The 17,006-nt window shown below is 38.5% G+C and overlaps 1 protein-coding gene across 2 annotated transcripts in view; it reads left to right on the top strand.

Moving 5' to 3' along the window:
* The first annotated feature begins 392 nt into the window (after nucleotides 1–392).
* Nucleotides 393–17,006, top strand: part of mvb12bb (multivesicular body subunit 12Bb) — a 71,814-nt gene continuing 55,200 nt past the window's right edge. For both annotated transcript variants that reach the window (XM_026269662.1, XM_026269661.1), the window contains exons 1-3: nucleotides 393–489; nucleotides 4,340–4,455; nucleotides 9,709–9,816. In XM_026269662.1, the coding sequence (XP_026125447.1) occupies nucleotides 4,345–4,455; nucleotides 9,709–9,816 (219 nt within the window). In that variant the 5' untranslated portion in view covers nucleotides 393–489; nucleotides 4,340–4,344. The remainder of the gene's footprint in view (nucleotides 490–4,339; nucleotides 4,456–9,708; nucleotides 9,817–17,006) is intronic.

Below are 17,006 nucleotides of genomic sequence, written 5' to 3'. Positions count from 1 at the left end.
ATAATTTGATACTAAATGCATTTTGTTTAGAGGGCTACTTGTGTATTCACAATGCCCAAAACGGTATTATTGTATTATTATTTTAACAATATTATATTTGATAAACTTTATTCAATATTTTGCGTGCAAGTAGGAAATGTACTGTGCTTGCTTTTATCTCGTAATACTGGGTAAAATAAAAATGTTCACATCGCTTCAAAACAACATCAGATAGCATCTGCACAAATACTGGACAAATAATATGCAGCAATTAGCCTGTAAGAATTATTATTATTTATTTATTTATTGACGTTTCAGGACGAATTTATTTGCATCTCATTTAAGGTAAGAAATATACAACAGGTGTCACTCTTGATCCTTGCCTCAACATTCTAGTCAATAATTTGTCACATCGATAATACTTGCGGAAGTGCAAAGGTGTAAGGTTGAGTATGTTATCTCGTCAGTCGTGATATTTGCGTAGAAATCTGTGCTGTTTGGTTCCCTCAGGTAAGCAAAAACGACTTACTCGCATAGTTTAATCCTTTAAATGTATCGGCCGTGATGACGTTACGACGTATAAATTGCGTGCGGATCAAGGAATACGCAAATAAGTGACACGTACGTCTGTTTATAGTAGTATGGCAGTGAAATACTGATTCCAGTTATCGTTTAACCAAATGTACTTCTTTTCAAAATGTCCATAACTCTGTAAAAGTCTGACTCGTATTGATTTAAATCGTCTGAAAGCGCATAAACAGAACAAATATTTTTAAAGACGGGTATAGAACAAAAAAAAAAAAAAAAAAAAAAAAAAAAAAAAAAAAAAAAAAAAGATAGGTTTAGAAGAATCAACAGAATAAAAAAAATAAAAATACCTTGCTCAATAGGAACTTAAGTCAGTTTCAACATGGGTTCTCACCTATGTGACCACTAAGATGTTCCACATGTATTTTCTAATGATCTCTTCTATGATATAGAGTTATCTTGATTTGATTTAATTTATGAATGATTTAGATATAATTCTTAGTAGGCCTATGGGAAAACTGTAATTAAAGAGCTCTGGTCATAGGCTACTATTTACCCTAGATGTGTAAAATGTTCACATGAAATCAAAACTGTCACTTTTACACATAGCTGACAACTCTGTGTAAAATACATGAACTTTTTTAGCCCCTTACCTTGCAAATGCTTTAATAACAGTACTGTCTGGTAAATAGTATTTATTAGTTATTATTATTTATCCTGTGTTAATTTATGTAAGTGGGCCCCATATGTTATGTTCATAAGTAGGTAGATTTGACCATGACCATTATTTCTCCTTGAGTATTTTCATATGCAATGGTTTGATGGTGTCCTCAGACATATGGCATGTTGCTTTAACTAATTCTCCTTCATCTGTTGCAATGCAAGCTTGAGCCACTCCATCCTCTTTCATCTTTAACATAAAGACACTATAAGATGAGTGTGCATCATTAGTGCCACAGAAAGTCGCCCCCAGTCTGGACAGCCTGGCCTCCATTTTTCAATTAAAGTTGCTTTACAATCAAATAGCCCAGCACAGTTAGGAAAAGGCTGCATTGATTAGTGTACAAATTAACACAAGAAAGAAATCATTCTCCCTCCATAAGCTAATTTGCCATCCTCGGTTCTCCTTAATAAACCCCCTCCGACTGACTTTTTATACACAGACCCTCCACTGCCTCAGTAAATCCTGTAGATTTAATAACCATAATTGCAATAAATTCGGTAAACATTTAGATTGAATGCAATAACTGTGTCATTTACTCCAGTAGGTTGCTTTAAACGTAATTTAATAAAAGGGCAAAGGACCCTCCACATAGGCTAGTCACTAATCCTTGGTGATCCATGTGTACACATTAGGCTGAAGCATCTCGGGACGAAAATAGACAACGATTGATCTAGATTTCCTAGAAAATATCTGATCGCCATGGCTTGTTGTTTAGAGAGACTTTACTTGGTGGAGCCTAATTATGTTTGTATTGCTACTCCATTTCCAGTCATTTGTGTTGGGTCCACTTAACATAGGCCTATTATCATTCAAACCCTTAAAGGTGTACCACAACATTTATCAATCAATCAATCACCTTTATTTATATAGTGCTTTAAACAAAATAGATTGCGCCAAAGCACTGAACAACATTCATTTGGAAAACAGTGTCTCAATAATGCAAAATGATAGTTAAAGGCAGTTCATCATTGAATTCATTGATGTCATCTCTGTTCAGTTGAAATGGTGTCTGTTTTAATTTGCAATCAAGTCAACGATATCGCTGTAGATGAAGTGACCCCAACTAAGCAAGCCAGAGGCGACAGCGGCAAGGAACCGAAACTCCATCGGTGACAGAATGGAGAAAAAAACCTTGGGAGAAACCAGGCTCAGTTGGGGGGCCAGTTCTCCTCTGACCAGACGAAACCAGTAGTTCAATTCCAGGCTGCAGCAAAGTCAGATTGTGCAGAAGAATCATCTGTTTCCTGTGGTCTTGTCCTGGTGCTCCTCTGAGACAAGGTCTTTACAGGGGATCTGTATCTGGGGCTCTAGTTGTCCTGGTCTCCGCTGTCTTTCAGGGCAGTAGAGGTCCTTTCTAGGTGCTGATCCACCATCTGGTCTGGATACGTACTGGATCCGGGTGACTGCAGTGACCCTCTGATCTGGACACAGACTGGATCTGGTGGCCACGGTGACCTCGGAACAAGAGAGAAACAGACAAACTTATCTGCTTAGTTCTTTGCCTTAGATGTGAGCTGGGCAGTTGCATCCTGTTTTTGTGTTCAGAAATGTAACCCAAAACAATATGTTCCATAAACTACTAGTTTAACCAGATGTTAAGTGCACTGATAATTTTTTTTTTTTACCCTAAACTAAAAATTCTGTAAATATTTACTCACCTTCATGTTGTTTTAAACCTGAATGACTTTCGTTCTTCTGTGGAATGGAATAGAATATGTTTTAAAATTAAATGAGATCCAGGCAAATTTGGACCCTGTTGACTTTCATTGTGAAAAGTCGTTTTCCATTTTATCTTCTTTTGTGTTGCGCAGAACACCTGAGAGTGAATAAATGATGATAGAATATTAATTCACTATCCCTTTAAATAGCATTTAAATTATATCTCTCTTTTTTCATGGCAGCCATTCATCCTTTCTATGTAAATTAGCAAATTATAGTGCAATGTAGACAAGCACATTTTTTGCCATTTAAACAGCTGTTTCAGGTGTCTTTATTTTAATTTAGTGAATTAATTTGCATATTTACCTGATTTGCTTAATTCCTTTAGTGAATAATGCTCTTAAACAACACAGACAGCGAGAGCAAATAAATAACACTGCCATTCTTTTGCACAATTCATTCCTAGTAAATTCCCGCCATAATGCATTAAGCTTTTTAGATAAATACCATAATGTTTTTGCTAATCTTACAGAAATCATTTTAAACAGCATTCTGTAATGCACATCTCTATAAATGTACAAGAAACACTAAATAGAGAAGATGCCATAACTATTTCAAGCACCACCTCATTTCCAGAGATTTGCTGCTGGCATTTACGCAGTGAAAAGTTTACTCCCACTATTTAATGCGAGAATGAAGATCGCTCATCTTTATATACAACCGCCACTAAAACCATTTCATCTGAAACAGTTCAGAACATAATGTCAGCCCACTCCATATATCTGAAGCTCATTACAGGGGGAAAAGGTTTGCAGTAATTAATTACCCTGCTAATTGGGCCCTCAGCAGTATTATTGTCTGTGTCTGTGCAGCTTATTTAGTGTACAAACGAGACCTGCCGCATGATTGTTTCTCTGGCTTTAGGAGGCTCATACACCCGGCTATTAGCACAATGACTGTCATCCAGACACTGAGAGTTCAGTCTGCTACTGAAAAACCTTTATGAGAGAGTTTATTTTGATATATTTATATATTTCTATCTCTCACTCTGTCTTTGATTCAACCTGTGCATATGTGTGTGGGTCTGTGTGTGTTTGTCTGCCAAACCAATTTTTTAATAATGTACTTGAGGAGCTGCGCTCTGATTGCCAGCTAGTTACGTCAAGCAAAAAAGCAAAAGCTTGGAAACACAATAAGAGTCTTAATATATTTATAGATTGTTTTAATATGAAAATAAAATTAGATGCTCAAATCTTTATGGATGCTCTGGTGATAATACATTTACACCTTGTCAACAGCTCGAAGCGTTCTGCATTTTCTTTCTGTGTGTTTGAGTCTTTATTTATTCCCAGTACTGTGTGTTAGTGGGATGTGTGAGCTGTTTTACTATAAAAATAAACTATTGCAATTGTATGTGTAAATGTAACTTTTATTACTTGTTTCACACAGCAAGCATGGCAGATCTTCAGAACATTTCTGGGGGTAAAGCAGAGTTGCAGCCTGAAGCCATAACTGATATTGGTGTGCTGGCATCCAAGAAAGAACCTCCAGCAGGCTACTATATTGTGAGTTAGCAATTGCCAAATATGTGTGTCATTTGGATCCGTAAATTTGTAAATAAGAATGTAAGTGACAGGCAGTCATTAATTACATTTAAAGAAAAAAAAAATCTATAAAATGTCATCTAAAAATCCAATAACAACAGAATACAATAAGGTGAACAAGTCATTTTAGCAGTGCTGTAATGTTACATGAATTTTCTTTTTTTTAAGAGTAATATAAATCTTCACTATAAATTTAATCGTAATTAATATTTTTCAACTGTATACTGTAGTAAAACTACATTTATTGTCAATGTAAAAAAAAAGTTACGAAGCAAACGTAGTTTTCAATAAAGATTACAACAATTTTTTTTTTTACAGTAAATCATAACAAAAATATCAGGAAACATACAGTTTTACTGTTTTTATCTACAGATCACGAGGTAATTCACATATTTTACATTTATAATAATTTTGCAATGACATTTCATGTATTTGCCTGTTAATTGTAATATATATATATATATATATATATATATATATATATATATATATATATACTGTAACATTTTACCATATCATTATATTTAAAATTTCCTACAGTGACGATTTGTACATTGTTAGGAGGGTTAGTACACAAACTCATGTCATGTATTTTACTTTGAAACTTAATATCTATTCGTGTTAAATAAATCTGCATTTGGTTTCAGCTTGCTGGAGACTTGTTATACATTGCTAAATTGCAGTTTTACTCAAAATTGAACATTTAAAAAGTAAATTGTTTTATTTTCTTTCCTCCCCGAAAGCCAGCAACTTAATTTACTGATAAAGTTTGGTTTTATTTCTGCTCTTCCTCTGGCCGGCTAAATGCCGCGAATCCTTCGGCCTACCCTGAGGATAGATTTTAACAACTCTTTCAGATGAGGCCTCCAACAGAGCTTGGCACTAGTGCCCTGTGTTTGTTTAAGACTCAGATGGCACTGACACAAGGGTGGCTGCGCTTCTGCAACTCTCAGCAATCCCAGGGCGCTGAGAGGGGAAACTAGGACAACAAGTATCAATGGCCTCTAGGATAATGTTTTGTGTGTGTGTGTGTGTGTGTTGTCTGTTTTGTGTGTGGGTGTGCCTCAAAAAACACTGAGAAAAGAACCAGGGCGGAAAGAGAAAGGGGAAGTTTTGTGAATAAAACAAAGCACAAAGCAAACACTGTATAAAACAACTCTGCGTTAAGCTTACGGGCAGCTAGAGTTCTTCCTCTCCGCTTTCCTCTTCTCCATCCGTTTTCTTTCTTCTCTCTCTCTCACTTCCCGCCCCACCCGCCAGTCCCCAACTGTTGCCGTCTCCGGCGGGTTGTCTGTGGGTTGGCACGTTGCTGGGGTTCTGCCCACTGGCGATGAGGATCCGGTGTACGCCACATGGTACCAACGTGTTTTCAGAGGCCCTGTTCCACTTGGCCTTTCCCTCCATCACACACAGCAGGATGCAACTGTTTCACTTTGTTTGCACAAACAAACACATTTATTTATTAGCAACCTTTACAAAAACCAAATATAAATGAATTTGAAAGATTTGTCTGTTTTTAAGAGCTAGTTTTAGTAACTGTTCTCAAGTTTGACTGTTTTAAACTGATTATTGGTAGCTTCTAACAGTCAAATCTGTCCACTGTCACTTTGTTTGCACAAACAAACATATTAACAACCTTTAAATAACTAAATATAAAAATGTATCTTTCAACTAGCTTTTAGTAGCTAGTTTAAGCAATTATTTTTTAATTATTAACAGCTCCTGTCAATCCATGCATCGCTTTGATTGTACAAATTTACAGGTTTATTAAATCGATGTGCAACCAAATTTAAAGGGTGAAATGCTCGTTTTCAATCAATATCCTGTTAATCTTGAGTACCTATAGAGTAGTACTGCATCCTTCATAACTCCAAAAAGTCTTTAGTGAAGTGAGTGAAGTGACATTCAGCCAAGTATGGTGACCCATACTCAGAATTTGTGCTCTGCATTTAACCCATCCGAAATGCACACACACAGAGCAGTGAACACACACACACACACTGTGAGCACACACCCGGAGCAGTGGGCAGCCATTTATGCTGTGGCGCCCGGGGAGCAGTTGGGGGTTCGATGCTTTGCTCAAGGGCACCTAAGTCGTGGTATTGAAGGTGGAGAAAGAGCAGTTCATGCACTACCCCCACCCACAATTCCGTCCGGCCCGAGACTAGAACTCACAACCCTTCGATGGGAGTCCAACCCTCTAACCATTAGGCCACAACTTCGACTTTAGTTTTATTATATTCATAAGAGAAAGATAGTCTGTACCGATTTTTCCCGGAAAAACATGACCAGCTGGAGGCGTGACGTGTGGGCGGAGCTAAAGAATCACGAGCGCCAGTAGGCTTTTGCGTTGAGAGCGTTTGGAAGTTGTGACATTACCGTGAGGAAAAAAAAACATCATCCAAAACAAACCATGGCTAACAGTCAGATTCAGCCGTTTATTTATGATCCAGAATCAGATCCCGAGGCTTAAACTGAACGAGAGCAGCAGCAGCAGCAGCAACGACGACTCGCTCCGTGCGGGGCTCGAACCCGGTCTCCGGCATGGAAGGCGGACGCACTAACAAGGAGGCAGAGATATTTTAAGCAGTTTTACTCACCGCCTGCGGTTCCAACACACGATCGTGACCCTTTTTCGTTGGGATTGCATCATCCTTAAGAAATAAACGATACGCAAATCCATCGTCAAACTGGGCCTTGTTTGTAAAACAAGCATCTTCGAAATGCAGGGAACAAACAAAACACTTGCACAACTCCGTTGATGCTCTGTAAAAACAAACTCCATCCACTGGTCCCTTAATGCTGTTTTTTGTTTTGGTAATCTGTGCAGGGTTGTCTTGCCCTGGCAACCAAAAACACACTTCTTTTGTGACATTTCGCGACGCTCTCGCTCTGATCAGTGAATGTCTGTGCTCTCAGTCAGTGCTCTGCTCTACGGGAGCGTGCGCTCTTCCGGCAGACGTGCCCTCAGGACCCATATAAGGAAATTCCGCTCCATCTAACGTCACACAGAGCCGTACTCGAAAAAAACTTTCCGAAACTTGTGACAAACCGGAAGGAGTATTTTGGGAACAAAAATACTCCTTCAAACTACAACTTAATTTTTGAAACTTTGTCCATGTTTAACATGGGAATCCAACTCTTTAACAGTGTAAAAAACTCAGTATGCATGAAATAGCATTTCACCCCCCCTTTAAACTAAATCACATACTGTAATGTTAGTTTTATAGCTGATATTTTTAGAAATTGACTTTAAAAAATAAAGTGAATTTTGAGTATCGGCAGCTTTCAATACTTACCTCTTTTTTTTCACAGCCAAATATAATCAAACACTCAAAGCTATTTGTTTTTTGCAGTAGCTGGTTTGAGCAAATCCTGAAATTTTGAATTGGATGCAACTGTTTTACTTTGTTTGTTAAAACAAAAATGTTTATTTAAAAAAAAAAAAAAATTAAGTAGCTAATACTTTATAGCTTTGTTTTTTTTTAAACTCTGATTATCAGTTTTTTTGCAGCACTTGTCTAACCAACAGGATGAAACGATTTTGTTTTGTATTTGCGCAAACAAATACAACAACCTTCACACCAGATTTTAACAAAAGCTAAAAATTATTTGTTTGTTTTTAAAAGCTAGTTTCTGCAAGTGTTTTGAAGGTTTTTTGATGATCATTCATCAGTCATCGTTTCACCTTTGTTTTGCAATCAAAATGTATTTGTTGTCATTAATAACCTTTACTTAAAAATGTAAGTTTGTTTTAGCTGCACTTCTGAACTTTATCAACAATCTCAAAACAGATGCAGCCGGTAAAGGCACAGGAGACTTATACTTAAGTGTCACTTTATTAATTGTGAAGAGTTTTCTTCATACTTCTCACTTTACTAGTCCCATTGCTTAGCAACTGTTTTCAAATTCAGGCTGCGTTGCCTGCCCTAGTTGTGTGGTGGCATACAGACTCCTTCGGTGCCTGGTTCCTCCCTGTTTGACTTTGGGCTTCACAGCTCCGGCTCTTTGTTTACGCTGACAAGAGGAGCGGGGCACTGACCTGGAAAAAGTGGCCAGGACGGGTTGTCTTGTAAAGGGAGGAGGGAGCTGGTGAAGGAGGGGAGGATATTGTGGTTGATGTATAGACTCCTCCTGAGAGCTTTCGTCCTAGCCAACGGCTGCAGCTCCACCAGACTCTTGCTGTCTCTGTCCACCACTTTTTTTTTTTCCCTCTATGTCCGTTTTCCTGTCAGGTTGTCTGTCTTTTCTGAAAGTTTAATGTATGCCTGTCAAGACCTCACAAAAGATCACTTCCGAGTTGTGCGTCATTCAAAACAGAATTTAAAATGGCAATTTAAAGGAACAGTTCAACCAAAAATGAAAATGTTCTCACCCTCAAGCCATTCAAGATGTAGATGAGTTTGTTTCTTCACTGGAACTTTAGCATTACTACATCTGTAAGAAACAAAACCAAAACAAAGCAAGTTGTGTAGTGCTTATTTTCTCCAAATCTGTTCCAGTGAAGAAACAAACTCATCTACATCCTAAATGGCATGAAGGATTTTGATTACCTATTCCTTCAATTTCAGTTTGGTTTCTCAATTAAAGTTGAATTGAGATAAACAGGATGCAAAATTGTACTTTCTTCAATTATAATTAAAATACAGCTTGTATAACTGTATGCATATAATACATTTAATTTTTCTGAATTAATAATTAAACATTATCATAGTAATATGCATGAAATTATATTATATTATATTATGCAGCTAAAATTTTTTTGCTAATGAAATTTCTGTTGTGTGACTGTTTAATTTTAATTCAGTCCATTCAACTTTTTGTTATTTCATTTCTAATTTAATATCCTGTGGAAAATTTTTTAATAGCGATTGCATCACTACAATTGTTTTAACTATTTCAGGAAGTCAGCTTGATCTCTACAAAGCACAATGAAGTCTCATTTAGCTTGTTCAAGGCCTTCTTTGTGAGGTATTGTCTCATCCTTGTTGTCCCATGAGGGGCCGGTGGTATTTTTACCCTTTTTGGAGGCTGAAGATTCTTCTCCACTTGCGTAGGGCTCTAATGAGATGGAGTGAGAGCTCAAGCAAGCCTTAATTAAGCCAAGTATGCACAGAGCAAGGCAAAAAAGGAAACACACACACCGTCCATATATTAACTGGATCTCACCTCAATGCACATTCTTCTCTCTGTGTATTTTTTTTTTTCATGTAGGTTGCACAAACAACAGATGGCTTCGACGCCAACCTGTGGAAGGACAGCATATTTAAATCCAAGGTCACACGCTATCTTTGCTTCACCCGGGCTGCCACCTCCAAAAATGTAAGTGAAAACGTGTACGTTTTAACATGCTCATTACAAGTTTTTCTCCAGTTTCTTCACACGCCGTTAGGGTGCGTTTGCCCCGTTTGCTTCAGTCCATCCCTCATTAGGGTTCTGCTCAGATCTTTGATCACAAACTCCTTCAAAATATGTTCCATCCTTTAAAGTGAAGTATCTAAACCGAATGCAAATACCACTCTGAATTTAGAATGGTTTGAGATTTTTTTTTTTTTTTTTACTTGATGTATGAAGTCCCAGCATGCTTGCATTTGAAAATTTGTTTATGATTTCCAGTTCCCCCGAAGGAATTTGGTTTATGATTATTCATAAACGCAACTCTGCGCGTTAGTATTTATGATTTCATTTGGCTCAATTAACCTGGTCCCTGCAGACAGTTTGGATACCTCCCAGCCATTCATCAAAGATGAAGAACACATCCAAAAAATGTCAAAATTTGGTTATGGGGATTCTTGTTTATGAAATATGACACATCAAACAGCCATCCAATATGCCTGCTAAAGGAGCACCTATTTTAAAAGATTCCTCTGTGAATTGAAACTATTTGAACATTTACCTCTCATTTGGCTGAGCTAAATTGAGAATGAGTGCCTTTTTATGTGCAGGTATCTGTCTTGAAAGTGAAACAGGTGGCCCAGTCATGCTATTCAGGTTATTGGTCTTTATTTAACGTGAACAATGCTGAGTAAGCGAAGGCAACAAATAACGTATTTTTGGGAAACATTCTATAATTGTTCTAAGTCTAGGATTAAAGATCCTAAAAATCTGTATTTATTTAAATGGATGTTGTGTTCATAATTGAGTCTAGCCTGCTGACGGGTTGCTTGTATGGAGTTTGTGAGGATGGAGAAAATAGGATGTGGCTGATGATTGTTTGAGTGGGTCATTGTTATTCAGTGTTACATCTCACCATTGCATCTGCCATTTTTCTTTTGTATGTGCTGTTGCAACAAAGCACATTTTACTGATTCTTTAAAAAATATTTTAAATACACTTTAAAAAAAAAAATCTAAATTGATTGATTTTCTTCATAAATGTTTTCTTTCACCTTTATGAATGGTTATAGCTGACTTTTCTATTTTAAAAATCATCATATTGTAGAATCAATATGCTTGAAAACCCCTATTTTGTAGACTAAAAAATGTCATGATAAATGTGGTGTTTCATGCCACATTCAAGGGCACTCGATACCCTATAAGACACGTGTGGTTAAACATTCACGATCACATGGTTAATCATTACGGTCACATTAACCTTTGGTCTAAAAAAAAAAATAATTCTCTGCAGGAAAATGTTGTTTCTCTCCTAAGTTTACTGAGACAGATGATTGGACAAACCAGTAATTTTGGGCAATATTAAGATTCAGTTTGTCATTATCGGTTAGTTATTAATTTGAAAATGACTGTGTGGCCCTTCTTAAAATCAAAATTTACCTTATTTAATTTCTTAATTAATGTTTGTAGTTCCCTTATCAAAAGCTACTCTCGATGCTGCGCTCAATAGCGCTAATGAGAACAATCTTTGTTCAACCGGTTGTGAAGCATTGTGTGTCAAATACACCAATAATATTGCATCACAGTCCCGCCCATAGCTGGTGCCGGAAGTAAGAATCCAATACAATTTTCTCCATTGCCAGTTGGGGTATAAGCCATAAAAACATAACCATATATGGTAGACTTAAAAACCAGCTATGGCTGTACTAAGCGATTGTATATGCTCAAATAAATGCTAAAAGTTCATGGGGCACTAACTTTGTTTTGAGATAAATGCCTTTTACTCGCAATGTCTTGGATAAGTACTTCATCACCCACAATCCTGAACAATCTCACAATCCCACAGTGATGCATCTGATTGGTGGAACGCGTGTAACTGTCTGGTTAAACCCCGCGAATTAGGGATGCACTGAAATGAAAATTCTTGGCCGAAACCGAAAACCGAAAAAGAGAAAACCAAGGCCGAAACCGGACCCGAAACACCGATAGAAATTATGCCAATTATTAGTACCATTGCATTTATTGCTATGACCGTGTATTAACTTTACTAAAATTAAGACATTGCAATTGCATAAATTAATATTAAAGTTTCAAAGATAATTACAATTACATAACTTATTTAAAAAAAACACATAAAAATACATAATTACAAATGATGCAAATATTTATTAAGCACATTGCAACAATGCACAGTATAAAATAAAATTCAAACTAAAAATTTATCCCACTCATGTGTATATTTAAGAATAATATACAGGCCTACTGGCCTGCAGAAAGGTTTTAAAATGAACAGTTCTCTCATAAAAACAAAGTGCATTTAGGTGAAGTGCATTTGAAATTTTTCTATGTAGGACTAGAAAGTGCATTACTTCTCCAGTTGGCAAGACTCTTATCACTTCTGGGGATGGGGACTTCAGACAGATAACCATCTAGCTGTTGAGCAGTTGAGCTCGTCATCTGCCTGACATTTGAGAAATATTTGAGAGAGTGTATTTAAATAGGGCCAGGGCATAAATAAACATTTTTATCAAATTAAAGCAGAAATCTAGCAGAAAATCTAGCATAAATATGGCTACAATCTGATATTATGTATGTATAAATGTTTGTGTGTGTGTGTGTGTATGTGTGTGTGTATATATATATATATATATATATATATATATATATATATATATATATATATATATATATATATATATATATATATATATATGTAGTAGCCTAAGAACAAAATAGCCAACGTATTATTATTATTTGAGGCACTTTCTTGCAGAATTCCACTGAACATATCAGACAACGGTGGTGCATGCCACTCATCTGGTGCAGAGAGGTTTTTTTTCTGCGCTCTGATCTGTCTCCTGCGCTTGGCGCTTCTCCGTATCCGCGCGGGTTCTCCGCATCCAGCGCGGCCTGGATCATTTCTCGTGCGCGCTGCCTTATTTCCGCATCCAAGTAATGGACTTTATAACGAGGATCAAGCACATTCGCGATGAAGTGCAGAGGATCCGAAAAGATCTCGGTGAGAAGTGTGCTAACAGACTCTATAGGACTGTACTTTTCTTTGTTTTTACTTCGTGGTCCGTCTTAATCTCTTTGTTAGGAGACGTTTTAGTGCTACGAATAAAGGGATACGAAGAGAGAGAATGTTCTCACTGGTGTTAAGTGAATGTAGCGTGGAGCTCGTGGTCTGCGCTATGCAGGTGCACGTGCTCGTGCAGGTCTCGGTTTCTTCTTCTTCTTCTTCTTTTTAATGTTTAATGGCGGTTGGCATCCAGCATAATTGGTGCATTACCGCCACAGGTCTCGGTTTCTGTTTGCGTCATCACAACATCTCGGCCGTGTTGTTTCGGTGATAAAAGTATATCGGCAGAAAACCGAAAAGGCCATTTTCGGCCGAAAATTTTCGGTGGCCGAAATTTCGGTGCATCCCTACCACGAATGTCCATGAAGACCGAAGATCATTAATTAAAAAAAACAAAAAAAAAAACTTTGTTGCGTTTTTGCACGGTAGACTTATCAGTGCAATCATGATCTCCTTGGCTGCCATGATGGATTTTTTCAAGGAGGGAAACAAAAGTGTTAAAAGGGGTGAAAATCACTTCAGATCGGGTCATGTAGTTGAGTGTAGCATGTCCGAGGGTCAGCTTGTGGGTTTCGTAAGGGCCAGCATGAGAGACCTACAAAGTTTTGGTGAGTTTTGCAGAGAGGTTGGTAACATTAGCATTATTATTCCCTTTAGCTAGGCTAACTGTAGCCTTCATAAGGTATGAGTCATATCAAGCATTTTATGATGGCACTGTCAAAACAATAACTCTTCGTGCATTTACTGAACATTGTAATAATTCATGGCAACGACATGTGTTGATGACTGAGCGGTGATTGCAGTCAGGTACAAAGCACTGCACCATGTTGCTGACGTTATCATTAACCGATTTCACACACGCACACAATATACACAATGAATATAAAATTCAAGACACAATACCTATATAAAACACTATTTATTTACACGATTAATACTAAAAGAACTGCTATGAACTGCACATTCACTATATAAAATAAAATTCACTGGAGGAAAAAGTTTGCGTGGCCGTCGTCAGATGTGGAAGTTGCTCAAAAGGCTCTTTCGCGGTTCGACTTCAGTGAGGCGTGGTGGTTTATGGGATGAGTAGTTCCTTCACTCGGAAATGAAAATATGTACACAGTCTTGTACATTTGACTTTTTTTGTATTTTCTCTTATTTTTTTCCCTCGAAATGATATGTTGTATGCTTATGAGTTCAGCCGTAGCTGGTTATCCTCAGACATGCTCTAAAACTCTTTATATACGGATTTTCCAAAATGTCAATGGGAAAAATTAATGGGAAATTTATTTCCGGCACCTAAGCTCTCTTGGGCTGTGGGCGGGACTGTGATGCTCTATAGCCCCCTTCCTCAAATCTTACCCTGGAGGTCCAATGCACTGCAGAGTTTAACTCCAACCCTGATCGAAGTCACCTGCCTGTGATTTTCTAATGATCCCAAAGACATTGATTGGCATTGATTAGCATACTCAGGTGTGTTTGATTAGGGTTAGATCTAAACTCTGCTGGAAAGTGGATCTCGAGGTCCAGATTTGAGGATCCCTGCTCTATAGGCTTAGATAGCCTCGGCAGGTGACGCCACTGATAATGTGCACCTGCAGGTTATAAATAGATGTGAAACGGACACATTTTCAGGTTTCTTTGGCTTCAGAGACCGCATTTTGTGTGTGTGTGTGTGTGTGTGTGTGTGTGTGTGTGTGTGTGTGTGTGTGTGTGTGTGTGTGTGTGTGTGTGTGTGTGTGTGTGTGTGTGTGTGTGTGTGTGTGTGTGTGTGTGTGTGTGTGTGTGTGTGTGTGTGTGTGTGTGTGTGTGTGTGTGTGTGTGTGTGTGTGTGTGTGTGTGTGTGTGTGTGTGTGTGTGTGTGTGTGTGTGTGTGTGTGTGTGTGTCTGTCTCACGCTGCTGAAAGCATTAGTTTAAAAGGGAAGCAAGTTGAGAGTGAAAATGAAAGTTCTAACTATTCTTGCTGATTCTAGAAGAGATGTGTGCCTCGCTCTCCATGGCCGATCTCTGAAGAGAAATTGCATGTTTATTGTTTGGAAGAAAAGCATGCTGCTTTCACGTTCTAGAGTGGCAGTTGTAAGCACTGCGGTTGAGTTCCTATCTGCGCTTAGGCTCTTTTCTCTCACAAGCTCTTTTCTGTCAAAGTTATTTTGCATCCCGCTCATTAAGATCACGCTCCAATCTGGAAGATCGTACAGTTCTCGCGCCCACCTCCGAAGCATGCCCAGGCACTTCTTCGGATTGGGTAGAGGCTGCTGTAGCTCTAGCTTCTGTTGAAATGGACATTGAGATTGCTCTCTGTTAGCGTTCCTTTTTGCGATTATAAGCACATGACAAGGATGCTAATGACAGACGCTTCCCTCATTGGCTGGGGAGCGGCCTTAGATGGTCACCCAGCCCAAGGGATCTGGAGAGGTCATCATCTCGATTTGGCATGTCAATTGCCTCGAATTGAAGACTGTATTTCTGGCCCTGAAATACTTCCTCCAGCAGTTATGAGGCTACGTATCAGAAGTGGACCTCTTTGCTTCACAGAAGATGGCACAATGTCCCCTCTTTTTCTCTCTGACTCATCCGGCTCCCCTGGGTCTGGACGCGATGGCCCATGCATGGCCCAGACTGCATCTTTACGCCTTTCCTCCGATTGCTCTGCTCCCGGGAGTCCTGGCCAAGGTCCGGCAACTGGGGTCTTGATTCTTATTGAAAGCGCCCCGTTGGCCGACCAGAGTCTAGTTCTCAGATCTAATATCCCTCCTCGATGGCTTACCATGGGCATTTCCAGTCAGGAGAGATCTTCTCTCTCAGACACAGGGGACAGTATTTTTTCCGGCCTGAGCTCTGGAACCTTCACGTCAGGTGCTGCCTCAGGGCAAACAGTTTCACATTGGGTGAAGGATGCTACTGCTCAAGTGTGCGGCAGGTTGGTCCTCTCTGCACACATTTGTCAGGTTCTATAGTTTGGATGTCCATCCTACTCATTTTCAAAGCCTTCTGTCCTCCGCCATTAACAACACCGGTGCAGGAAAGACTTCACCTACTGTGTCCAGTACATGCTCTTCAGATTTACGTCCACCACACTAGCCAGTGGCATAAGTCAGAGCAGCTTTTCGTATGCCATGGGGGCTGCCATCAGGGGTGCTGCTGCCACCAGGCAAACTGTTTCACATTGGGTGAGGGTTGCTTTTGCCCTAGTCTATGAGGAAAGTGGTCAAACTTCACCTCTAGGAGTAAGTGCCCATTCAGCCAGTGGGGTTGCATCTTCAATGGCTTGAGCAAAAGGTGTGCCCTTGCAGCAAGTGTGTGATGCGGCAGGTTGGTCCTCTCCACACACATTTGTCAGATTCTGTAGTTTGAATGTTGATGCGGTGGCGTTGGTATTTTCATTCCCATTAGTGCTGTTGATCGTAGCATCGAAAGTATCTTTTGATAAGGGAACGTCTTCGGGTTACTTGACTGTAACCCTGTTCCCTGAAAAAGCGGGAACGAGATGTTGAAAAAAAAAAAAATGGTATTCAAAGTTTTCAATCAAAAATTGCTAGTAAATTTCACAAAGATACAGCAAGTAACACATTGAATTCAACACAAAATTTGTAAAGTACTGCAGTATTCTTAATTTTATTTAGTTTGTCTAAAAATCATTTTTTATTGTGTGTAAAAGATTCATCAGTGCACGTTGCTAAGACTTCTTCCTCTTAAATAACTTTCCTTTCCTGCTCCTGTCACTTAGGCCATGTGGGCTATTGGTTGGTGTTAACCAATTGTCAGGTTGTAATTTCTGAACTGTAAATTTTAGTGTAAGTGCAATCAAAGTGGAGATTTCTGATGTCGGATGTCTGATGGCCAATAAAAGATGTGTATTGTAATTGAAATCTAAATGTGCACTAGGTAAAGTGCAATAATATAAACAAATAAAAGTGTATTTTGGAATTTTTTAGTTTCACAGCACATAATGAAAAGCCAAATAGCCTAAAATCTCAAAATTGACCCGTGACCAGAAAAAAAAAAGTTTTTATTTGTCACAGTGCACACTTTTTATCATAGCTGTAAAACTACATCTTCTAAGCCCTATAATGGCTATGAGATTCAAAGATGACGT

This window comes from Carassius auratus, chromosome 8, assembly GCF_003368295.1.
Source record: "Carassius auratus strain Wakin chromosome 8, ASM336829v1, whole genome shotgun sequence".
Lineage (NCBI taxonomy): Eukaryota > Metazoa > Chordata > Actinopteri > Cypriniformes > Cyprinidae > Carassius > Carassius auratus.
Note: the sequence above shows the minus strand (reverse complement) of the source record. Positions and strands in the feature narration are given on the sequence as shown.